The 26,047-nt window shown below is 44.4% G+C and overlaps 1 protein-coding gene across 12 annotated transcripts in view; it reads left to right on the forward strand.

Moving 5' to 3' along the window:
* Positions 1–26,047, forward strand: part of LOC106746221 (TLD domain-containing protein 2) — a 145,712-nt gene that overhangs the window by 91,517 nt on the left and 28,148 nt on the right. For 8 of the 12 annotated variants that reach the window (XM_014622537.1, XM_014622538.1, XM_014622535.1 and 5 more), the window contains 9 exons: positions 6,972–7,060; positions 13,565–13,793; positions 18,346–18,503; positions 18,767–19,156; positions 19,252–19,446; positions 19,539–19,892; positions 19,966–20,117; positions 21,745–21,911; positions 23,900–24,062. In XM_014622537.1, the coding sequence (XP_014478023.1) occupies positions 6,972–7,060; positions 13,565–13,793; positions 18,346–18,503; positions 18,767–19,156; positions 19,252–19,446; positions 19,539–19,892; positions 19,966–20,117; positions 21,745–21,911; positions 23,900–24,062 (1,897 nt within the window). Of the gene's footprint in view, positions 1–6,971; positions 7,061–13,564; positions 13,794–17,975; positions 18,267–18,345; positions 18,504–18,766; positions 19,157–19,251; positions 19,447–19,538; positions 19,893–19,965; positions 20,118–20,789; positions 20,961–21,744; positions 21,912–23,899; positions 24,063–25,376; positions 25,720–26,047 lie in introns of those variants that run through there. The other 4 variants (XM_014622540.1, XM_014622541.1, XM_014622543.1 and 1 more) reach the window with 3 other exon arrangements.

Below are 26,047 nucleotides of genomic sequence, written 5' to 3' on the forward strand. Positions count from 1 at the left end.
GGAAGCGACGAAGCGTCAAAACGACCGGCGACGAAGAAACAAACTGGCGTTAGCAAACCTGTCCGTCGTGATTTATAAATTCCGGTTAGTCCCCCCAATCTTCTTCTTTTTTTCTCTCTTTCTCTGTCGGCGTGTTCAAGTATCCCGCCTCTGCTCGCCTCTGTGACGCATATCGTTTCGATCGTTCGCACCTCGATCGCGAGATCCGCTTTACGACCGGGGAATTTTAGACACGCGTTTGAGGAGCCGCGAATGACGCTGTCGAAAATAGCGATGATATTATTAAAGATCGCACGACTTGTTTACAGCTGAAATTTTAGACCGTAATGTTTAGTTTTGTCTTAAAAGGAGACGTGTCGAATGTCGCGAGGTAATAACGCCGGATCTGTTGATCCTGGAGCGAGCGCGTGAAAACAGTCCGGTCTTCTTCTTTGAGCTCCGTGATTTGAACGGTCGCTCGCGAAGCGGACACGTTGTACACAGTAAAATGTGTTCAACTTAACACATTTCATTCTCAAAGAATCCACGGAAATTGTTGGTGTTAATTTAACATAAGGTGAATGAAGATTGAAAGGTAACACAAATATTATGTCAAAAATTAGCACAAAATTAATATTCATGATATGTTAATCAACACCGAACTATAAAATATTTTAATACTTACACGTGTTGAATATCGATTCGACACAAAATATTTGAGATAATCTAAACACAATATGTTAAATCAACGTACGAATATGTTACAAATTTAACGCAAAACTTTTAACAAGGACCGACTTTAACACAAGCATAAGATGCTTTTTACTGTGTAATAATATACAAAGTAATAATTCTTTATAAAATAATAACGACGCCTTATGAAAAGATGATAAGTCATTGGTACTTGCAATGTGTGGATTTGAACTTAAACACAATAAAAAACGCGTTAAAAAACACTTAAATTTTTGTGTTACTTTAACATGGAGAATGCGTTAAGAAATACTTAAATCTAATGTTAAAATAACATATTCACCTTATCAGCATATTACTTTTTAACACATTCACTTTGTTAAAGTAACAAAAAATTCCAGAGGGCCGTTTTCAGCACCAATTACCGTGTGCTTAATACATTGTATTAGTTTCTCTGACTTTTTATTCACCCAGCATCGTATCTCTTAATTATAAAGTTGCTGTTGCTACCGCGAGGTTATTGGCATTCTTCATTTATGCATGAGATTACGGTCGAAGGTCTGTAAAATTATGTTTGTTTCTTATTCATGTATTCGCCGCAACGCAGCGGCTTACTCGCCATATGCGGTGAACAAATATCGAACACCTCTGTTATATGGGAAAATTAATTATCTCAACGACCCTTCTTTCTCCCTCTGCCTTTCTATCGGGGTCTTCACGTATCCCTTATGCAATAATAACAATTATACAGTCAATTACGGCGGGACATTCACGGTAATCTGGAGCGATTGACGAGAATAGAATTTCCAGCCATTATCGGCGTGGCGTAACTCCCGGCCATTAACCGGCTCTTTATCGCCCGCGAATAATTCATTCCCACGTAATACCACTCGTAAATATCGATTAAGGAGAATTTGGCTTTGCCAAATTCGCGATGCGATCGATTGATCTCGGCGATCAGTCTCGGAATTCCTCCTTCCAAGAACCTATCTCTTTAATTAATCGCCGTGCATTGTCGCCGATAAGGAGCGCGGAACAGGCGCGATTGAATAGTCCCGCCAACGAGTGACGTCAGCGCGATTCATCATGGCGATCAGTTACGCCGGCGTAGTCGCGGCGGCCGTGCGTCGCGGCATTCGTAAATCGCGCGGTGTCCTCGATCGTCGCTGCACCGGTTCGATGTCGACATTGTCCGGACGCATCTCGTGATCGGCTGCCCCGGGCCTCGAACGATCGACGGTACAGTATCCCTCGAAGACGACCACGGCGACGATAACGACGACGAACGAGCGGGTGTTAATCGCTCACGTGATCGCGCGAGAGACGCCTCGACGGCAGTTTCAGTCGCTCGCCTCGCTCTCGTCGACGAAGAGCTCGTCGGTTTGCACGCAGGATTAATGCGGGATTCGTATTCCGCCGTTGTCATCGGTCTGCTGCGATAAAGAATCGTCGTCGGATCGCGATATTTCGCAGTGAGTTTCCAGTTTGCGGAACGTTATCGGTCGCCGCGCTCGCTCGCTGCGTGGGACGTCTGTAATGTCGACTGTCAGTTCGCATGAATCACCAAGTTGCGGGCAAGATCACGATAGAGTCCAACGAGCGGAAAGAAATAAAGGGAGAGGCGTTAAAGAGTAGATTTATCGTCGGATTCGTCCGACGTTATTTAAGACGAAGTAATTCGCCGCTAGTAGGGCGATACGGAGCTGTAATTTGCGCGACGCATATTTCACACACACACACACACACACGTTGTATTTGACTTGACACTTTGCGAAACACCATTTGGAACGAACAATTTGCGCCAATCGCTTATTCCTCGCACGCGATTCTCACGTTTACGCGAGATATGTGGAATTGTTGGCGCGACCAATTTTGCATTCGCGAGGCGCGAATTAGTAATCGGACTCGCCGATTTTCGTGTAAACTCGCTATTAGGGGTACCGCGCGCGCAATTGGCTCTGACGATTGACACCTGTCCGCAACGGAAACAGAGCACGGTGACGCGTCATTCCGGCGATAGTGGTCGACGGATACACGTGGGATATCGGGCGCGAATCCGAGGACGAATTTCGAACGGTTTTCCTTCCGGCGATTCTGAAAAAAATAAACAGGTGAGAAAGAAAGAGACACACGACGATATTCCTCCGACTCGCAGATGTCGACGATGGAATTTGACGTTTCGGTCATGATGGGCTCGCAGTGGGACTACGCGGACGAGTACGCGGACTACGAGCCGACCAACATCCACATCTACGAAAAGGAATTTCGCGACTACGTCGTGTATTACGTGGCGCAGGCAGACTCGCGGCTCTTCCTAAGCGGCTTACAGCACGCCTCGAGCACAGGTATTGGGAAGAAAGACGCGAGGCAAGACGCTCGCGAGAAACGAGCGCGACGGCGGTGTTTTCGTCGGTCTGTTTCCTTAGCTTGAACTTGAGCTGTCTCGAAAGCGGTCCTCCACGCGGCTTTCGCTCTTTGCGTGTCTTTTTCTAAATTCTCAGACGTGTAGGTCGAATGGTTTGTTTTGCGCCGGGCGAGTTATTCGCGATTTACGCCGGCGCGTCGTAACTTCCTCCTCGCATTGCGCAAGATGGGGAGATTTTATCTCCTTTTTTATCGTCTTCATCATTTCGAGAAGGAAGGAAATCCGGCTTGTGCTTCTTCGCGGAACGGGAATTTTCGGGGAATTAATCGCGACATTTTCGTTCCGAGGGGTATTCGCCAGACGGAGGTGAATCGGGGAATTACGCTCGCGTCATCTGCGAGGTGGCGGAGTATGCAAATTCGTAAAAGTTAGGTTTACACGTGCTCTCGACGGCGCCACGCTGCGTCGTCGCGACCCGGAATAACGGCGCTTCATCCCGATGATTTATTACGCAATGGCGGGAATCGAGCAAAGTGTCGGAATCGTTTATCGAAGGTCACGGAAGGAAAACAAACCTTTCAGGCTCTCTTCGCGACGACTCCTCGTTACTCCCGTCACGCTCGTTCGCGCAACAATAGAGAAAAATTTATCTGTACTCCTCGGCCGACTCGGCACGGAGAGAACAATAGGAAGTGCGGCTGGTTCAGTTATGATATACGAAGAATCTGACATCGGCGCTTTTAATAGTAATAATTATAGTAGTCACGCGCTCGCAAGATGCCGGAGTCTATTTTCCGAAGTAACAATGTCTCCCGTGGAATCCTCGAGGCTCCCCACACCTCGGTTAAGGATATATTGCCCTAAATAATGAAAAAACTGTGAAAAAGTTACAAATTGATCCATGTTGCGCTTGAAAGTGGCACTGAAAGTTTGACAATAATTCAGAGCCTGGATTAAAAGTTGTTCCGCTTTGAAGGAAGTTGCAAGGTGAAATAAACTTGATAAAGATACGATAAAATTTGTACCGCGTATACATTGAAATATTATCTAACTCAGTGCTCATGCAGTTAAAAAAAGATTCGTGAACGGAGATATTTGTAACTAAAGTTAACACTTGACACGTGTTCCTTAAGATATTAGCGTGCTATATTCAATTTCTATTTTTAATATCTTCTAAACTAAAAATAAGATTTTTATGAAAAATTACTGCGGTATTAAAGACTGATACGCGGACATTATACGCAAACTTCAAAATTATCTTGTTTTGAGAATGCAATAGTAAAGTTTATAATTTATATTAATATTCGAAATATATATATATGCACATACTTAAGTACGTATATATCTCTTTCTATTGTTCGAATATCTGTCAGATCAAATAATATATATAAAAATAGCATTAATAAGAAAAATAAAAAATAATACTTTCGTATTTGTCTACTTCAACTTCATTTTAAATTAACATTTATTACTTAGGTAATGAAATAAATGTATAGAAACGTAATCTTTGCTTGATAAACAGTAAATTTACGAGTGACCCCTTGATGCGCCATTGAAAATATATATATATGATAATACATCCTTAAGAAAGATTGACGCCGCAATCGATAGTTTTAATTAGCAGCTAAATAGCCGATGAAATCGATGGATTCCGAAGATGAATAATCGATACTCATGCGCACGTACACGCTTTCACGCTATCAAAGCGTGAATAATTCAAATGTAAGCGAGACGAAGACCGTGATTAAATGTGGACCGGCATTAAATGTGGATCATCGCGTGAGAAGTAAACACTAAAGATTGCCGATATTAAATGTCGGCTCGTGTCCGATTACAAACGCCGAACGGTATCCTTCCGACAATAAATAATCAGGAGGATCCTCCTCCGCGATCCTCCAAATTGAAAACTCTATTGCTAGAACTCGTTTCCGACTAACACTTCACTTTTATTCGTCGTCTTATCGTCATATCCAAAGTGATTATTACAGATACGCACGTCGGGGAAATCCTGCGATATGTTAAATTGAACGATAAAGCTATTTTTAGTTATTCATTAAGCGGAGTATCGATTCTGTCCAGTTTTTTTCACAAGATAATAATGTAAATTCTAAAGGTAATGTATGCGGTATCGCGATAAAAGTGTCGTTTCCCCCACGTCATTCTTCTTTTCGCTTTTATTATGAATATTCTCTGAAAGAGAGAAGTGCTCTCGCGCCGGCGCCGGCGAAGAATGTTCAAATTGACAGTGATTAACCGCGTTTGTCCAGAGCGGCGTGGACTCTCACCCCTCCCCCGTAATGACTTTTGCGTCACGTGGCTGTTCCTTCGTTTATCACCGCACCGTCGCCTGTATGCACTCATTGCCAATGGACGCAGGGTGTGTGGCGGTCGCTCGCGCATCGGCTGACTAATGCACGCGGACCGCAGGAATTAAATTCAAGCCGTTACTTAGCTTCCCGCCAGTGTCCGGCGCGGAGATAATTATCGTGCGATACGCGAACAATCATGTGACGCGCGATATTTCTGTGAAAAAAAAAACAAAACAGTGCGAGCGAGATCGGCACGAATGATATTCTCGTGATATTATCGGCTGGTAATGATTACGTATGAGAATTGCGATAGAGATCACTACACGGAAAAAAATTAGTATCAATTTAAGACCTATATTCTCACATATAAATAAGAATATATCATTTTATATGAAGATAAAATTTGGTTACATGAAGAAATTCTGTATAGTTTCACTAATAATATTCTTGTCATTCAAGAATAATTTTCGTGAATTCTGAGAAGAAGAATTATTGGATAGAAAGAACGATTTTTTTAAATTGATATAATTCTTAGTTTGAAGATATTATTCTTTCTGTTCAATATTTTTTTCTCTCAATTCGTGAAGATTATTCTTAAATAACAAGAATACGATATTTTTAGTGGAGCTATAATTTTTTCATGTAAGCAAGTTTTATTTTCATGTAAGATTACATATTCTTGCTTATATAAGAATATGAGTCTTGAATTGATAACAATTCTCTTCCCATATATTGTCTTGCGTGATGATGTCCATCGAAGCAAGGTCGGTGTGAACCAATGAACATAAATGAAATTCACTGGCGGAAAACGCGCGCGTAATGATAATATATAACGTAAAAATATAAAATGTCTTCATTATGTTCTTTTTTATATCTTAAGTATAATCACTAAACATGGATTTGCTCTCGAAAAAAACAGTAACAGAGTGTCTTTATCGAATCTTTATGCATCGAGCCGGTCGTTGATATCATACGAGCTTATTAGACAAAAGTGTATGAAAACAGCGCGATACGCGAGATCAACTAATTATCGACGTTAATCTCTTTTGTATGTCTGAGTAATTACTGCTTCTCTCTCTCTCAGACGAACGCATATCGATATCGACGATGGGCGTTTGTAAATACATTCGATAAAGATCGGTGTTCTCGTCGAAGACAAATGTGATTTTACGTACAAAATATCATATATTCCTTCCGTGTTATTGGTACGTGTTTTGCAATAGCAAATTTCGTTTATTCTCGTTATATTCATAATACTCGACGTTATGTAGGACGATTTTATCTTCTCGGCAATAATGAATTGTTATTACGCAATAATTTGAAAATTATCTCAACTCTCGACGAAAATTGAGATAGTTTTAAGCAGCCATCTGTATCGTATCTTTCCTCTTAACACTTTTCGGATGAATATTACGCGATAAGTCGAATTAACTTGAACTTCAGGTTTCGTGAAACCGTCGAGTGCACAGTTTACAAATAAAATCGAGGATAACGATAAGATATCTACGCACGGCGGTTATCTGAGATAAATTCGCATGCGTTGCATAAGCAGCGGCGCTGTGTTTATCAACACATTTCTCGGTCGTCGTGAAATGTAACTAATTCTCTGCTTTCTTTCCCGCACGCAGATTCTGACAACGAAAGTAAGGATGGCTCGACAGTGCAGGAAAAGAAGCACGGCCGCGTCTCCCAGCCCATCAACACCATTGCCTACACGGTAAGTGCGTATGTATGCATGTTAAGCGCCATAATTGAGCGCATATTAAGCTCTGGCATGCGACGATGCACTTGCACCATTCCAGTGAGCAATCGAGAGTCGAGACGAGAGACGATTAGGTGCCAAGGAGAACGAATGTAACCTTTGCTCGAATGCGTAAATATTCATTATCCTACCAGTGCGCATACGAACATGCGGCATGTAACTGTAGTCGCGTTTCCTCGTACCTCCGAGATAAACGTCCAATAAATTCGAAACGGTTTCCATATTTCGATCCGAGAAACATTCGGTGATTTAAAATAAACACGATATTCAAAGAAGGTAACGGAGAAATGTTAGCATCAATTCGAGATTCATATTCTTGTATACAGGGTGTCCCAAACTAACCTCGGTTCACGCAGTGTGCAAGTAGAACGAGTGAACCGAGATTAGTTTGGGACACTCTATATAAACAAGAATATATCTAATCTTGTATGAAGGTAAAACTTGCTTATATACACGAAGAAATTCTATATAGTTTCACAAAAAATATCATATTCTTGTTATTCACGAATAATTTTTACGAATGAGAAAAACACTGCGCCAGAGGCGGGGAAGAAGAGGGGACATCCCGCGCCAATTGATCCGCGTGGAGAATTCGCGCGTGAGTTTTGCGTTTATTGCGTCGCGTACGGGCGGAAAAAGAGTCATCGTTGAAGAATCTCGATGCGGGACGAGAAGGGTTAACCGCACGTACTAACTCGCTCTTCGGATATCAACCGCAGTTATCAACGCGCGCGCTCGCTCGCGAGTTCTCGACGAAACGCTTCGGCACGAATTCCAATTACTCCGCGCACAGAGAGCGGGCTGAGACCCTCGTTAGCGAAATAGTTTCTCCCTGGAGGGTCGCGCTCGTGGCGAAAGGTCGGCGAGTTCGCAAAGACTGCGGACACGCGCTATGCGGGGAACTTTGGGGAGGTGGGACTCGCGCATCGCTAGAATTCTGGAACAGCGTGCATGCAAGGATCGCGAGACGGCACGTGTCTGTCGCGCAAGGTCGAGACACTTTGTATCGAGCGATCTGAATTTGCTCTTCGAATCGCTCCTCGTCATTTGTCGGGCCGCCTGCGCGACGCGTTTAATTCGAGGCCTCGGCTTTCTCACACGGGGAAGCGATTCAATGTTGTCTTTCTATGATGACCGACCACGATCATTTCGTCCTTCGTTTTTCCGACCCTCGTACTGACGCGTTGAATGCCGTGAGAGACTCTCCTTGATCGCGTACACAGTGAAAAGCATTTTGTGTTAAATCCGGCCTTTGTTAAAATTTTTCCGTTAAATTTTTAACATATTATCTCAGTATATTTTTCACATGTTCATTCGATATACTTTATTGAGTCAATTCAATTCAACATTTATAAGTGTTAAAATAACACATGTTATATTAACGTATTTTGGATATTAATTTTGTGTCAATTGTTGACATAATATTTGTGTTACCTTTCAACACTTTCCACTGTGTAACCATCAAATTACCTATTTTTCGTGATGATATTTACACCACTTTCCGGAAAAGTGCATAAGTACGAAGCAAATTACATGTACAGGTAACGAGTTATGGAACTCGATTGTTTTTTTTTTTCTAATCCTTTGGGCTTTATGACATCAGAGCTCTCGTCGTGGCGCGTTATACGCTATCAAGTGGATCGCTATTGCCGATTTCGCGCAGGTACATGCCTCGGGGGAAATTTCTCGATCGTTCCAGGAAGGGAGCATCTCACTCCCTCCCTCTTTCTCTTTTTTTCTCCTTTCCTTCTAACCTTAACCTGTTCCTAATGCGACGCTCGTGAAAGGCTCACGCTCCGAAGAGCGGAAGTCCGCACGACGTTTATTCGCTGAGGAAATGGAGTTGTTGCACAAGCTGCACTTACTGGTTCTCTTCGGAAGGAATAGACCCAAGCGAGGCTTCACGAAGATTCAGGCTGGTCCAGTTTAACGTCGTTACGATGCATTCTGTGCGATTCTCTTCGAGTAACTTCAACGAAAATCTTGGATCTCTTCTCGCCGGCTACGTCGGCAGAAGTTTGTTATTTAGCTTTATCGCGATCGAATCGAAGAACTTTTATTAGCATCTCGATAAACTTCGCGAGAACAGCCAACCGAAGGTCGTATTTCCGCAGCGTTACGGTAAATAAATACGATCCATGAATGCGTTCATTATCTCGTTCGACTCGTTTTCTACAGAACGATTAGTTTGAGCAATTAGTTTGCACACAATTGGTCGTATTTTTGCCGACAAACTCTGCCCGAGAATATTACGTTACATTGTGCTCGCACACGCGCTAGAATTATTATTGAAAGTTTATGTAATGTAATGATGTTTACCTAATAATTATATTATAATAACTAACATTAATATTTAATCTCTCAATTATATTGAATTAATATATAATCTAATCGCGATATATATAAACGTAAGTTAATGGTTCGAATTATCCAGTGGTTAAAAAAATGACATTATTTCGGAGGAATTCAGAAATATTAGAAATTTATTAGTCAATTTCGTAAGAAATAGCGCTCAGTATGCACGATCTCGACGTTTGCATCCTCTTGATACGCACGATGTCAATTGGCTGACGTCGTCTTGCGACAATTTTGGTGACCGCTGCCGTTATCCTGTTTAATGGCGGCGGAATCGCAATGGCCGTGGCGAAATCCCCGCGTTCTCTAATCGCGCGTTGGCAATCTTTGTTCTATTACAGTCAGCTTATGCCGCCCGTTTCGGCTCCTTGCACTCCCCTCCCCTCCCGTTGATCGATTAATGTACAATTCTACCCTCTTCCTCACGCTGCATCTCGACGCTCGTTTACATTCGCGCACGTTAAGCGACAGCGTTTTCCAAGTTCACACTTATCGTTTCATCAATGTCTGAGCGAAGTTACATCCAGGATGTATTTTAACTTTGACTTGCGATAACGTAGAATTTTAACTACAAAGAAATTTCCCGAAGAGTACGGAGAAATGTATTTGCGCCCGCTCGCTCATTCGCTCCCGACTTTGCGCGTATCAAAGTATTTAAACAAATTTTCATAATTGTGGAAGTTACATTATATAGTTTCTAAGCTGGGATTCCCCGATGGAAATTGTTATACGGCTTGGCGCATCAGAAACTATCCGAGTGGGAGTGATGATGATAATGAAAATACTTGGGAAAAATATTTGATTTGACAGGCAACGTCGTGGTTATTCGTATGAATTATAGTCCGGATTAAAAATCGGGAGAATTTAATTATCACAAGATTTAGACTTCAGCCACGAGCTATTCATAGACAGGGAAAGAGGTTTCTTTGGATTTAGTAGACGTGTTTGATTTCGATTTATTTAATATAAATAACGTAATTTAATATCAAATATTATTTTGTTTGCATGAAAATGTTATTTCATTACAGTAAACCATTTTGTTGCTTGATAGAGAAAACAATATTATTTAGAGGGAATTTATAATATTTAATTTCAATAAAAGAAAAATTGGTTTCATTACATAGTAAATATTGTTCCACTGAAGTACACAAAAAAGTTCTTTAATATTTTCCTAACATAGTGTTATTTATTTCGGATAATTTATTACTTGCGACAACCATTGTAATGTTTGGATGAAAATATGAGAGAAATACTGACGTAAAGATATTTATTGTTTGAGAAACAATCCTATTTGTTGAATCGAACGTTCGTTTGTTTGTTTCATTCCAAGGACAAATTTGTTTCGGTTAAGGAAATTTTATTAAATACAAAGAAATCTTTCTCTGTGTAGGTATCAACTTGACTCCCAAAGATCGACGATGTACGACGAAACAGTAACATTTTCATCGCGTTTCGCGGACGCGGATGGCTCGGTGCATTGTCTGAGTGAACGCGGCTGTCTAGTAATCTGCCATCCACAGAGAGAAGCGCGCAGACGGTCACGGGGAATTGACGGGGGATCGAGAGACGTGAGAGAAAAGAGGGGGGGGGGGGATAGAGACAACAGGAGAGTCCTCTCGCAAGAGAGATCTTTTGTGGCTTGGCAGATCTCGCCCGAGCGAAAACGAAGACGAGGATTGTGAAGTCGCGCAGCTAAAAGACGCGGAAACTGAAACAATGGGCTTCCCGCTCGTCGTTTTGCTCTTCGCGGTTTTAGAAAACATTCCTGCCATCCTCGTCGCGCTGGCGTCGCCGCTTTTTCTACGTCTTTTTTGCCAGCCTCGTCATCGCGATTCTCACTTTTTGTCCGTTTTAATCGATCTCTCTTCTCTCTGTCCCTATCTATCTATCTATCTCTTTTTCCTCTCTCCACCGCGTCGCACCCACGCGTCTAATCTCTGCCGTTCTTTTCTCGCTCGACCGCACCACTAATGGGACGCGAACGAGGAAAGGAAGGAATTTTGTGGCTTTCTCTATCGCTTACCTAATCCCGATCGTCCTATATTTTCAGCTAGAATGAAGAATGGGTCGAAAGCGCGCACGTCAAGATGGAAACGACGTGTTCGCTTTCCGTTTTGTTGTTTGACAAGTAACTTTTTTTTAATTTAAAAAATTTTTTTAAAAATTCGTCGTCTCGTGAATGGAAAATGCCCGGAGCAGGTGTGGTGAGAAAATGAGATAGTGTTCCGCGTGTTCTGCAGCGATCGACGTTAATTTTTAACCACTCGTCGACAGTCTCCAGTTTCGGGGGAGCTTGCTCGTTCGGGAGAAAGCGACGTTTGAAAAACAAACGGGCGACGGATTCTTGTTCTTCGATCAATCCCGAACAGACTCCGTCTTCGATAGAAGCAAAATTGCCGCTTGTTTAACCGTTCATTTAACGTAGAAGTCGTTCCTTCATGAAAGATATCGTTAAACCTAACAAATTTCGTTTCAAAATTAGGTGAATCGCGTCGGTCAGCGGGAGGAGGGCATTCGAAGGATAAGCGCGAGAATCAATAAAAATCGCTTTTCGAGAAGCGGTGTTAGAAATAATAAAAACAGACGGAGGATCGCGCGTGCGTCGACGTCGGGTGGAAATAAACGTCTTAATTGTCGGAGCGAGAGGTTTAAGCTTCGGGGAACTTGCTTTGAAAAATGATAATAGCGTGGCAAGATTTCTGCGTGACGGCACACTTAATGGAATTACGGAAGACACTAAAGTGGGGATGCTGAGATGTGCCGGTAAACAGCGCGCAATCGGTGAGAGCGGGTTGAAGTGTCGCGGAATAATTAACGAATTTCCTCGAGGGACATAAATCGTGTTTTATGCGTCGGGAAACCCTATTTTCCGCTGGTGTTCCATGGAAAAAACACCGGAGCGCCGAGTGGTGCGGAAAGCACTCGGTCTTGAAAATGATGTTTTCATCGATTGCTATTTTGGGATACCTAATGAATAGTATCTTTTTATAAAAATCAATATATCTTATTCGTTTGATTTAAGAAAAGATCGTGAGTTATAAGCCTAGATTAATATAATTAGTTATTCTTATTTCACTTCTCTCTCCCCGTGTTAGAGAGATATCTTAATATCACTCTCGATGTGAACGCAAAATTTCCAAAAGAAACGTGAAAGAAATGCGAACGCAATCTAGAAACATCCGAAGTTACACGTGAAGTTTTTTCCGCACAGCTCCGTGTACGGCGCGCCATCGTCGCGGCGGTGAAATTAACGCTCGTGCGAGGACGAGCTTTTTAATTGGATTACATCGGCCCGGTATGCGCTTCCTTACCCGCTCGCCTTTTGTTTGTGGAGAAAGCGATCGCGACAAATAGCCGGTCGTATCGAAGTGCGACTGCGACGGCATTGTTGCGCTCGGCGCTGTACAGGTCGTTGCACACGAGAGAATATTTGCATAAGAGACATACCGCTCGCTCGACGCGAGAGCGCCTCGAGGCTCCTTTTCCAGGAATTCAATTTTCCATCGCCCGATACCTCTCTCGCGCCATTTCTGTCGGCTTATGTAAATGGGTTAATGGTCTCGTACACACTCGCGTGCGCGTACACGGCGGGAAAATCGCGGAGAAAGCTCAGGTGCGCGCCCGCGGACTAACGGTGGTTTTATCGCGCGCCTCGTCGGGGAGACTTCGTGCAGCGACGGGGTGCGTTCTCTCGTGGATACACGCGTCCGCTAGCACGGACGAGCCGAAGCGGAGGATGAAAATGAGTATCGATGGAAAGCGAAGGAAAAGCGCACTTCTAAGTAAGGCCGATGTAATACGCTTGCAAGCCGAGGATCGCTACGAGTCTTTGCGTCATCTCCAGCGAGGGCGCTTCGGGCACGCTTTATATTTTATACTTTATTCGAGATATCGTGCTCTTGCTCGTAACGAGAGATTCATTTCGCCCCGTTTTTCATTCGCACGCCGTCGGCGTTTTCTGCCATTTATTCGATTAAACGCGTCGCGCAGTTCCGCGAACGCTCGCCGCGGGGTTGACGGGGGTGGTACCCGTCGGTGTTTGCGCGCGGGAAGAAAGTAATTCTCTTGACGCTTAATGACGCGTGTTTGCCTTCGTAATTACAGGTGGGCGACAGAGACACGCTCACGTCAGTGGCGGCGAGATTCGATACGACGCCGTCCGAGTTGAGCAAATTGAACAGGCTCGGAAGTACCTTCATTTATCCCGGCCAGCAATTATGGGTGCCAGCGAAAGGGGAGGGACGTCCGGGCGGCGGACCGGCCACCGATGCGCCCAGCCCCGATCCTTGCCACGACCACGAGTCCCAGGACGATCTACCGCCCGAGGAGAAAGGTGATTCTTAAGCGTCATCTTACTTAACCGTCATTCTTCTCGAGTGTCTTCGCGTCGTTTTACGTAAGCTTCTTCCGCGCCGAGCCGGAGAAGCTCTCGTTCTGACAATCTCCGAAATCTCACTTCCGCGTTTACTCAATTTCACTTGCGGGTTTCAACGCGTTACGGAGACTCCCTTCACGAGTATCGGATTCCTTGAGACAAAGACGGCTCACGCACTCGGAGAAAGAATTAGCCGAAGCAGCTGAGATTTAGCTGTGCACGGAGAGGGAAGAGGATCTGGTAAAATTTTGTGAATCCAAGCAAATCCGTTCTTTGAAGCGAGCAAATGAATGTTTGATCCAACAGACAGGATTGCTTGGTTTCTTAAATAATAAATATCTTCACGTCAAATGACATATTCCTTTCATATTTCTATCCAAACATTACAATGGCTGTCATAAGCAGTAAGTTATTTGAAAGAAGTAACGCTATGTCAGAAAAATATTGGAGAACTCTTTTGTTTCAGTAGAATAATGTTTAATATATAATGAAATAAATTTTTTCGTTGGAAATAAAATATATTATTTCCTCTAAATACAATTTTTTTTCTATCAAACAACACAGTTTACTCGAACGAAACGTTTTCATTCAAACGATATTTGATATTAACCTATGTTATTTCTATTAAACAAATCCAAGTTAAACGCAACGCGTGTACTAAATCCAGAGAAACTTCTTTCCTTGTATGGCAGCTAAAATAGAGACATTAACTATTAAAGGTAAAGTGCATCTACTGCAAGGTACGGCTATATTGTGTTGCTGTAACGTCTTGATTGGAAACAGCTAACAAATTTAGCTGCAATAACAACGACATTAGCCGTCCCTGTTTTAACATCTATAGCTAATTCCTTTTCCGAGTGTAATCGTCTGTTATGACGAAGGGGGCAAAATCTTACGAGATGACACATTCGCTCGCTGTGATCGTAACGAATCGTCGAGGAGCGAATAATCGGAATAAATTCGCCGTCAACTCGACTATTTGTCCCGCTTATCGTCGGACCCTTACGGGAGGTAACAGAAACAGCGGACGGCGATTCTGCGCGTCGACTGCCAAGGCTAAGTAAAATCGGCTCTCGCATCAGCGGGCCACGTGTCCCATCGCTTGTTAAAATGACTATTTTTCGTGGGACCGTTACATAGACCGCAATAAATCTCGACTGGGGATTATTGCACTTGTTTATTGGCCGTGCGAATACGTCCGCTCGTATAACACGTGCGGCCACGCTGAAACGCTTTGAAGTCTCTGCGGAGGACTGACACAAGCCGGCCAAGAAAGCGGAATCCGCCGAAGGACGTGTTTTTCTTCTTGCGACACGTAACGCGCACCGGGGGCGAGAGAGAGAGAGAGAGCACGCGCGCATTCAACGTGCGCGATTTTATTCTTATTGGCGATTCGGCTCCGACCGATTCCGTTTCTTCGATCCGTGCGACGGTGACAACGACGACAATGGCGGCAGCGACGACTACGAGGACGCCGACAACGTTGCCCGGAGGTCCTGTATCCTGTTGCGCATTATGCTAACGCGCAAGACAGATTTAATACGCGCGGCATGAATAATGCAAGTCTCTGCGGAGCGGCTGAGCTACGCCCGGGCGTGCGGTGCTGCGCTAGATTGGCTCACCTGACTAAACATATCCCGAAAAGAATTGGGATATCGATATTATCTGACTGTGTACAAAGTCGGCCGCCACGAATGAATATTAATGCGCCGTCACGCCGCGTTACGTGTTGTCTCCGGGGGAAGAAGAAGAGAAAGAGAGAGGTCGATACAGTAATGCCATTGTGACTAACACGAGCGTTTTTTTCACGTTGTTTGCCCGTCGTCGTCGTCGTCTCGGCACGTGGAATCCCACGCACACCTGTCAATTATTGGAGGTTGGAGGTGGAGGTTGATAGTCGAGGCGTTCGCTCGTCGACGTTACGTTGGCGCGAACTAATCAAGATAATGTTCGGCGGACTCGTCGTGCCTCGCCCTGAGTCCGCGTGACGAAACCGCGTCGGATCGTTCGGAAGTTATCGTACTTTCGCTCAAGGTGAATGTTAAAAAGACCGGTCGGTCGAAAATCTTGTGGAAGAAGTTAACTAGAAAGAACTAGTGCTCTAAAGATATGGACAATCCTCGCGGAACGGAAAGAATAAGAAAAAGATCAGAAAAATGAAGGAAAATGCTAATGAAGTATCATAAATTGATTGATGATATATCATGTCGATGTATCGTAGGTGATATGAATGAATATAAATGAAGTACCGTAGACAAGGATGATGTAATAATGAATTAAGGCGCAGAATAAAACGAGGATGAGAAGGAGCCTGAGGGGGTCCCCGCACTCTGCAGTTTCATATAGTAGCTAAAGCTGGATTATTTAAATGATGCCAGCGATACATTTTTAAATGCCGAAGGCAACGAGTTCCAGTTCGTAATGCCTATAATTAAAAAGGATTTATGGAAAGTATTAGTGCGATGTATAGACATGAATAGGTAATCAGATCTAAATATTGGCGAACGTTCGCAGACTTCAGCTCGATTATACAGGTGTTTTCGAATATAAGATAGAATACCTGTGGATGTTGAAAAATAGAAAATAGAATACCCGTGGATGTTGAAAAAGAGCACAAATATCCAAAATTGACACAAAATTAATCGACTTTGAAGTGTAAAATGTGTTACTTTAACACACTTTTACTTACACATGTTGAATATCGACACAACATAAAAAAATATAGAGATAACCTAAACACAATGTGTTAAATTAACGCACGGGTATGTTAAAGACTTAATATAAAAATTTCAACAAGGACCTATTTTTTTTCACACGAATACAAAATGTCTTTTTACTGTATACATTAATATTCAAATGGCACTAGAACATCCGTGTTAAGGCCTTTTAATGGGTCTAATTGTTCTCCTCCGGTGAGACCAAGCAGAGCCGTTGATGCTCAATATTTTCTTTCCACATTGTATCTCGTGTATCGTACGTCTATTTGTAATGCATGCTTCGCGTTAATAGTCATGATACACGACTCCTAAGAAATCTATCTAATTTCCGGCGAGACGGTTCCCCCGATTATTCGCGAATGATAGCCAATTAATTTCCGCACGGTACGTCCACGCGAAAGGAATATTAACGCTTACGTGCCGAAAATACTCGGTTCTCGAACGTTACACAATATTCGTGACTCACGGACGCCAGTCGGCCGTTTAGCGGGACAATAGCCGAACGGATTGTTATGCACACTTGCTCAAACTTGAAGTTTATTTGTGTCTTCTCTTCGCGAGCGGCCGTTCGTCGTCGTCGCGTTAGTCGCGCGTATCATGCACGCGATCGCAATATTCGCGGAGGAGCGCAAGTATACACGTCGTCACAATGTCGACACGCGGGGAAGAGGAGGACGATGTCGATGGCGAGCGGCGTCTTTCGTGGACTTACATCTTTTGCAATATGCGGCTAGAATGGCCCGCACGGCGTCCGTCGCGGAAAACGCAATTTCACCGCGAAGGTAACTTCAACAAGTTTCTGTACAAATGATACATAGTTACGTATGTGAGAACTTTGCCACACACACAAGAGGAGCACGATGCCTGAAGCTCTCGTCGGGGGAGATCCCGGTAGTTTTGCAACATCCTGTACGTTTCTTCCTTTATCGCTTTTCGCTTATAATTCATTACGCTTCGTATTGTCGATTGTAGAAAGAGAGCGCAACAGACAGCTGGCGCGATATTCTCGTACATAAATCGGCCGCGGACGAGTCTCGAAGAGATTGCGAAACAGACGAGGCGCGCTCGTCGTGGAAAATCAGTCGAGCGGCCCGAAACAGGTTTCATTTTCCCTCTCAGTCGTTTCGGATCACTCGCGTTCGTTCGCCGCTCTATCCGATCATCGTTGCGCTCGTGATGAGTAAGAAAACATCCCGTTCGGGCCACCCGGTATACCGTCAGCTGATCGACGCAAAGCGCGCTTTAAATATGGGTACGCGCCAAGCTAACCTAACCCCGGCTCCGTTGCCATGTAACAGCTGTGGCAGAGATGAAACTCCGACGAGATTACTGATTTCGTCGCAATTGCACATGCATGCGCGTCGACGAATAACGAGTCATCGGAATTTTCTCGGTGTGAGGTTAGGTCGACTGCCACTGACGTGTGTTGCGCACGAGTGGGATGTAAATAAGCGTCAGACGGCTTACAAGCCTTCCGGAAAGCGCCATTAGATAACCGAGCTGTGTATCGTCCGCCGTTTTAAACATCACGAGACTTTGAATCAAGATCATTATCAGCGCTCGCCTGCCTGAAAGTGATAAAGATTCAAATGAAGTGCCTATTGTCATAGTTATTTCGTGCTGTCGCGGGCGACACGATCGAGAAATGCGAAGCCGTCGGGGATCCTCGGGAAAGATCATTCTGACTTTTTTATGCTATAATAAATACAGCAGCGTACGTATAAGTGGTTTTATAACGCGGTCCCATCCTGCCCGTGGTCTCTTCCTCTGATGTCGTGCGAATTCTTTTGCAGAGCTCCTGGACAATCTGAGACCTGTGTCACCGAAACCGGGCCATATGGAGCGTATAAAAACGCCTCTTGGGACTTCCAGTGTAACTACAGAGGAGGATGAACAGCCGTTTAGAGAAAGATTCCTCAAAATAAACGTCCGGCACATCACAGATGGCCAGGTAATGCCTCTCTTGTGTGTTTTATATACCAAGGGACATTGAAAGTGAAGAACCTGATTGTGCCCAAAGTTACATTCCTTCTGTCCCCGGTAATACATGATCATACATATTATTGATTTTATGCCATTCTGTATGAACCTATGGTTGTTTTCAACTGGTATCACTCGAATTTTCTGTCCCTCTATTTACGACACGTCCTTCTGGCATCCTCCTCAGATATATGTAAGATTTCCATGTGACATCTCTTCTGAACATTTTTCCAGGGTGTGGTGGGTGGTGTGCTGTTGGTTACGCCAAATGCAGTCATGTTCGACCCGAACGTGTCAGATCCTCTTGTCATCGAGCACGGTGCCGAGTCTTACGGGGTGATCGCTCCGATGGAGTTTGTAGTGAACGCTGCGATTTACTATGACATCGCGCACATGAGAGTGTCCCATACCGAGGCCGGCAATCTGGATAAGAAACCTGAGATTTACTACATGAAGAAACCCCAAGTAGATAATCGTAAGTGCCAGTCGCCGGGGAAAGACGAGAATTTCCCGGAGCTGGCGGGCGACGACAGTGAGAGCGTGTGCAGCAGCGCCGAGAGAGACGGCGACGCTTTTCCAAAGGCCTTCGAACGTGAACTCGTCACTCCCACAAATCTCCAAACTGTACGTATCTTTTCGTAGCAACGTCGGATTTCATTCAACGTCAAGCGAGTGTGTTTTAACGAGCGAACGAAATAACTCGCGTTCTAAATAACCAGGAGGAGACCTCGACCAAAGAGAAAGAGAAGGAGAAGGATAACGGCGAGAAGGAGTTTTGCAGCGGCGGCCAAGGCAGCAGGACGTTGGAGGAACGTAGACGCTCCATGCTGGATCATCATTGGGCTGTTCCTAGCAAAGATCGAAGCACATTTTCCGTTGATGATGAACAACAGGACTCGCTGAATTCCGATAAGGTGATTATTTCTGTTACGAAAGAAGGTGCAGCGCGTATAATTCCATGAAATGATTAATTCACGCGAGTGATATTGTTAAATCGTTGGGACAGGCGGAGCCAGCGAAATCAAACGCCATTCCCGAGGACGAAGAAGGATCTCTAGTCAAATTGTCGTGCCATGATTCCGGTATCGATATCCGCGAGCCCAATCCACCTATTCCGATAGTGCAGCCTATGCCGTCGAAAAAGGTGTATTCAGACGCGGATATTGTCTTATCTTCCGACTGGGTACCGCCGATAACGATAGCGCCGACGAACATCACGAGCTCGTTGGAGACAGGCTCCGTTATTAACGGCAGGAAAAAGGCCAGCTCGGTGTCCTTTAGCTTAGAGAGCAACGCGGAAGAGCAAGAGAAGGACGAGGAGCACAAGGAGGACGATAAACAGGAAACGCGGAGGAACAAGGTGTGTGTTTAAGCTCGTAACATTCCGCCATGCCGATGTTACCTACGTGAAACATCTCCGTCCTAACATTCAGATGCTGAAACGCCTCTCGTACCCGTTGTCCTGGATGGAGGGTTTAACCGGCGAGAAAGAGGACGAGAGCAAATCCATTTCCGACAAGGTGTCGAGCCTGCCGAACAGCGCGGATTCCCATCACTCTTCCGTCTTCAGCAAGGTTTTCTCAAGGTGAACAAATTTATGTCACGTCGCGACTCGCGCGATTCTCTGCGACACCTAGTGCGTTCGAGAGTTACCTTCTCAGTATTATGTGACGTATGATTTTCACAAACGCTTCTATATTCTTCGTTCTTTCTATTTGTCTGCGTCGAGAATGAGCAAACGCGCAAGGGTTTCGCACACATGCGAGGAGACGCGGTCTCGTTCGTCTCTTATTTTGTGTGACGTAACTTTTATTTATCATTTGCTTTTCGCTGACTTTTAGAGAACACAGAGTACAAATGAGGTTATCCGTGAACAACTGCGCATCATTGTTAATTACCGTTGCGTCACGAAGTCGCAACTTGAATAAGTATGTTATCATGGAACCTTCCGGTGTAGCCTCATTTGTTGTAACTTAGCGTACATTAGCTACTTGCGTAGAGTGAGAGTGGCTTCTTGCGTATGAGAATCGTTGCGGGATACGAGAGGGGTACACGTGGGAGTGATTTAACCGGTCCAATTGCCGTTCTCGAGAATTCTTAGCTGTCGCTCACGACCGATCGCGATGTTTAAAAGTTGGGTGATCTTTGTGTCGCGCCTTAACGTCGCGCTTGCGTTTACAAGTTTAGACCTCACTAACGCTTTAATGTCATTTCTGATGTAACTAACAAAGAAATATGTAATGGTGGTGGATAAAAGCTCGCCGATCAACCTGGTGAGTGACTTTAGCTCGGGCCTGTTTGCTAAAACCCCCAGCGAAGAGAGTGGCGGGGGCGGTAGAGCGGGCGGAACTCCTCCGCTCACCGCCTCCTCTCTCTCCCAGGACTCCAGCAATCCTCAGTTCTCACCTGGTCCGGGAGGCCTCATCGGGTGAGTCTGGACCCGATCGTGACCCTACATTGTTGTATCCCCTTTCCCCGTATCCCCCCTTTCTCCCACTGTTTTTCACCCGACTGGTTTCTCATCTTTACTCTTCATCCGTTTCTGTACTTACTGTTTCGTGGACGTTTTATTTCGGTAGAATCCTCTCACACACGTTGTAATTGTCGCCGGTTGTCAGTATTTAATTAAGACCGTGAATGTGTGAAGTTTCGCATGGCTAAGTGTACGTAACCACACGAATGAATTTCAAATGATCGAATTTCAATACAAAATCGTACCCGGAGGATTCTACAATTCAAACGCTTCTACCTCCCGTACACTCTCCCATTGTTTTCGCTGTTATCGTTTTATTATTATCACGACACTCTGGGATTGAGGCTCCTGCTCTCAGGTAAATCGTACTATTTGCTGAAAGATCGATCAGGTTATAGACACTGCCGATACTACTCTCCAGACCGCTTACAGCCAACACACGATCAATTTAACACAATGTTTAGTACTCTCCCCCTTTCCCCCTCTTCCCTCTCAGCAGCTAAATGATTTATTTCACCGTGTATACCGGATACGCCTTGATTGTTAATCCCCCGTTATATTCTTGTTATCAATGTGTTATTACACACGTCGCTTCTGAACCACGAGTACGTGCGATAAGTGTTTGCGCATTTCAACGAGACAGCTAATCAACACGTACTTGTCGTTCGGAGGCGTTCTGGAATGTTGTTTCACTCTTTCCTTTCGCACTATAGTCACTTATTCGTAAATATTCTTTCAGGCGCTCCTCCGTAGGTACTTTCATCAGACAGCAACCCTTGACGTCCTCCGGCAGCAGCAGCGTCGACAGCAGTCGAGGTAGCAAGACCTCGACGACGGCACCGCGACTGGACTACCGCAGCATGGTCTCGGTCGATGATATGCCGGAGCTGTTTGTGAGTTTCGACAGTAAGTATCGCGATCGCACCGAGCTCCGTATACATACTTCATGTTCTCATCGGAATGGACAGTCTAATGAATCGTGAAGACATTATTATCACTCCAACACACTGTATCATCGCACACACCGTCACGGTTGATACGTTAACGACATTCGTAATATCGATGATACATTCGGCTGGGAAGAACTCACACGAGCGACGATAAAAAGCAAACGGGATATATACATCACGCACTGCACTTGCCCGATATACGCATATAGACAGCTTTTTAAACGGTGTTGTTTTGCAACTTTATTGTCCCACTCTCGTAGAATCTCGAGCGCCTTTGGCTATAAATTACTGAGGATGAGATGGCAGCGTGGGAGGGGTGATCTCTCTCACGATTTCTAAATTTCATATTTTCCTCGTTTCGTATGTCGCCAGGTACCTTTTTACCGGGACTCTCGGTAACCAAATGCGCTTATCTCGCTGTACACTTAAAGTAGTTTACCGTTGTTTTAGACTGTATTTGTTTCTCATTATCAGCTCGTGTATCACTCCATTGAATTTACTATTATCGCTTTCCTTCAATCTACGAGACATGTGTCTGGTATAATCTGAGAGAGAAAGAGAGAAAGTAAGTTTGTATCACGTAGATTTTCCTCGATGTGGATCGTTTTACGGTCACCGATCATTCAGCTTGGATTCTGATATATCACTGATGCGTTAAATACATATTTCCACAGACGGCATCATAATATAGAGATTCAACTGAACAAGCACTTATATAACATACGTTCTCCCGATCACAAGACAAATATATATGAATACATCTGCAGAATCTTGAAACCCTTTGTGCCGCTGCGCCGTCAGTTTCGATTGCATGCGACGAGCGCGCGTCTCGTTTTAAACGACTTCTTGCCACTTTAATACTCGTATTCGAACTCTTTCGAATTTCACGTGTATTATTAATCTCGTCCGTAACGGCCGAACGATCGTTTCGTCGTCCAGCCGCGTCTCCGAACGTTCGATCGTTACGGATACCAGTAGTAATATCTGTTTTCCGCATAGATCGCTCAGTCATCCTTCTATCTTTCTCTCCAGTAATGTTTTATCTATTTCAGATTAGCACAACGGGTTTCATCATTTGGCTAGCAATAGGTTCATACTAATGCAGTAATGTCATTTGTTTCTGTTGTCCCTCTAGTCCAAGCACCTAATTTTCCCGAACTCGAAGGCCTGGGTAGGTTCATACAGTATTAGCTTGCTCTTCTCTCCTTGTGCCACGAATTCCCTATTTTTCGTTCGCCTCTCTTTCTTTCTTTCTTTCCTTCCTTCCTTCTATTTTTACGCGTCTTCTCTCGATCGTGTCTGACGTTATTTCTGTCTGCTCCTAATTTTTATTGCCATGCATTAAACATGATTTGCGCAACTATCTGCGGGCGATCTGTATACACCGTGCCGCTGCGATGGTTATTTCGATTTCATCACGATTTCTTGCTGCACGTGCATTCTGTCGAATTCTCCCACAGTATGTCTGGTACTATTAAACTACTAATATTATTATTTTTACTACTACTATTATTATTGTTATTATTATTATTACACCTGTCGTCATTGTTATCGTTATTCTTTTCACATGATAATTCTTACTCTGACACTCTACTACTACTCACTCTTTTTTATGATAATGTGCTTGCCTCGTTTTCCAACTTATATACGTGTTTTTGATCTGTTTCTCTGTGTGTGTTTACGTGTGACTTGAGTAGTTGTTGAAGGAATGCGGGGAACAGTCCGAAGTGAGTGTGCGAGAGAGAGAAAGAGAGAGAGAGAGAGCTTCTTATTATAAAGAGACCTGTTTATTATAACGAAATCGTAAATCCTACCTATCTCGCGCGTGGATTAGATACGTATTATTATATATCGAATCTAAAGAGAGAAAAATCCGTCGAGACTATAACAGCTTCATTCGATCGAGCTGATCCGACGCTAACGTGCCTCTTCTGCATTACACAGAACTGATCCCACGACCGGCGCGTTCCTGCGAAGACCCACCGTTGTACCTGAGACTACGTACGGGCAGACCGAAGGACAAGAAGATACCGCGATCTACGCCGATCATGAGCTACGGAAAGAAGAAGCTGCGTCCCGAATACTGGTTCAGCGTGCCGCGCAACAGGTAAGCGCTTTTCACATTGCAATAGACCTTGCGCGCAATAGCATACCGCGATAACTCCCCCGAGAACGCATTGCGAAAAGTCCAGGGCGACGCGATGATACGTAACGTACGTGCGCCGAGTCACCACCTGCTCTGAAAAGTGCCGTGCGCATTTTCACGTCCCAATTTTTCAACTTGTCTCGCGTGCCGCAAATCGTTCCAAGTGTCCCTTATTTTCCGGAGTACACCGTGAATACAAGCTCAGAGATCAAAGTAATTATATAATCGACCGAATGAACTTATTTTTACCCAAAGCTTCTTGTCTCTAGAGACTTCTTGTCTCTAGGATGACCAATTCTTGACTAGTTAATTACGAGATGTCAAGATTAGAGAATCGGGACTTTTAATAAAAATGAATTAGGTAATCGTAGGTAAATAAAGAAAATTTGTAGTCATTATTATATTATTATATCGAGATCAAACAATCACTATAGTTTTCTATTATGTTTGAACTAAATAACTTCGATGAGAATAAAGTCAGCGTCGGACGTTAGATGCTGTTTGTATACGGCAAGGACTTTTCATCTTACGCCTATTGGCGGTGCTCGCAGATTTAACAGGGTCAATCAGTTCTAATACAATTTATTATATTTATCATATTTTGTATTATTTATTTTTCGTTAAGTGAAAAATCGGCACAAATTTGATCACCCTACTAGTCTGTGTACACTTGATGTGTAGCTTCAGTTTCAATCTAAAAACTCGCAGTCGGCGAGAAACAAGGTCTTCGGTGTGATTTCGATTTCCCCTATTGCTCTCCTCGCTTCAAGATCGCCGAGGTTGCACGCGCGTGAGCGGCGGAGAGGGGGGGGGGGGGGATCGCGCTCTTCGCGGAATTCGGCGCATTCCTGAAATCCGTATTTTTACACACGAGAATTCGTTGTTTTTCTTAACGGCTAACGAGTTCTCGTCGGGGAGGAGAAAAAAAGCAACGGGCGCCGCGTTGTCCGCGATAAGTCAATCGTCCGGTCGTGCCAGAATAAATATTCGCCGGTGACGTTTTTTCCTTCTCTCCTTTTTTTTTTCTCTCCCGTCGAATGGAAAGGCGAATTCCCTTCGTGCGAAAACGCTCCGTGTTATTTTTGTGTACGCGGTCGCGGCGTGCGCACACATCCGCGAGTGTGAGGGGAGAGGGGGGCATTGAGAACATTACGACCGGACACGTGCCTGGTCGCGGGGGAATCGCAAAATAGATTTTCGCCTCTGCCGCGCCGGATCTTCTATTTATACGCGCGCCGATGCTCGATCAAGGTTTACCGCGCCGCCGGTATGTTTTGCTTCCTTCGGACTCGCGGATGTATTGAGGAATCAGCAGAGTGACGAAATAACGAGAGTACCCTTTTCATTGCGCCAGACATAACATCGTTGAATCGTCGTCGAGCGCGCAACCGAATATAAAAACTAAGAGAAACATCGCAATCGCGCTTCTGCGCGGGGAGGAGCGACGCATAATTTGATATCGGTTGCTTATCGCGTTCCGCGTTAGTGTGTGTGTGTGTACAAAACACGGATGCAATATTTTTTATTTTCATGTCGGGGAAAGGGACGCTCGTTTGCGGTGAAGACCCGAAGGCGGCCGTTCAATCCGAGATATCGATTCCGATTCGCGGAATTTCAGGTCGGTCGATCACCACGCGATGAACACATCGTGATATCATCGTGTAAATCTCGCTCGCTTTTTTTCGGCGGCCGTTTGCTCGCCACGGAGACTATCGCGGCCGGTTCGCGGTATTGCGATCGTATCGAGCAAATAATTCAAGATCAAGATCGTTTGGAGAGATCCGTCGGGAGGGACAATCTCCGTCGTTTTCACGTGTACGAATCTGCGTTCTAGATGAACGTTCTTGCATCATCGATTGATCACGAAGTCGCCGAAAATAGAAGCCTCATTAGCGGCCCCGCAATTTGTCACGGGATCGTCGAGATCAACGCGTCGGCCTAGCGAT

Source organism: Dinoponera quadriceps, unplaced genomic scaffold (genome assembly GCF_001313825.1).
Source record: "Dinoponera quadriceps isolate SergipeBrazil2010 unplaced genomic scaffold, ASM131382v1 scaffold566, whole genome shotgun sequence".
Classification (NCBI taxonomy): domain Eukaryota; kingdom Metazoa; phylum Arthropoda; class Insecta; order Hymenoptera; family Formicidae; genus Dinoponera; species Dinoponera quadriceps.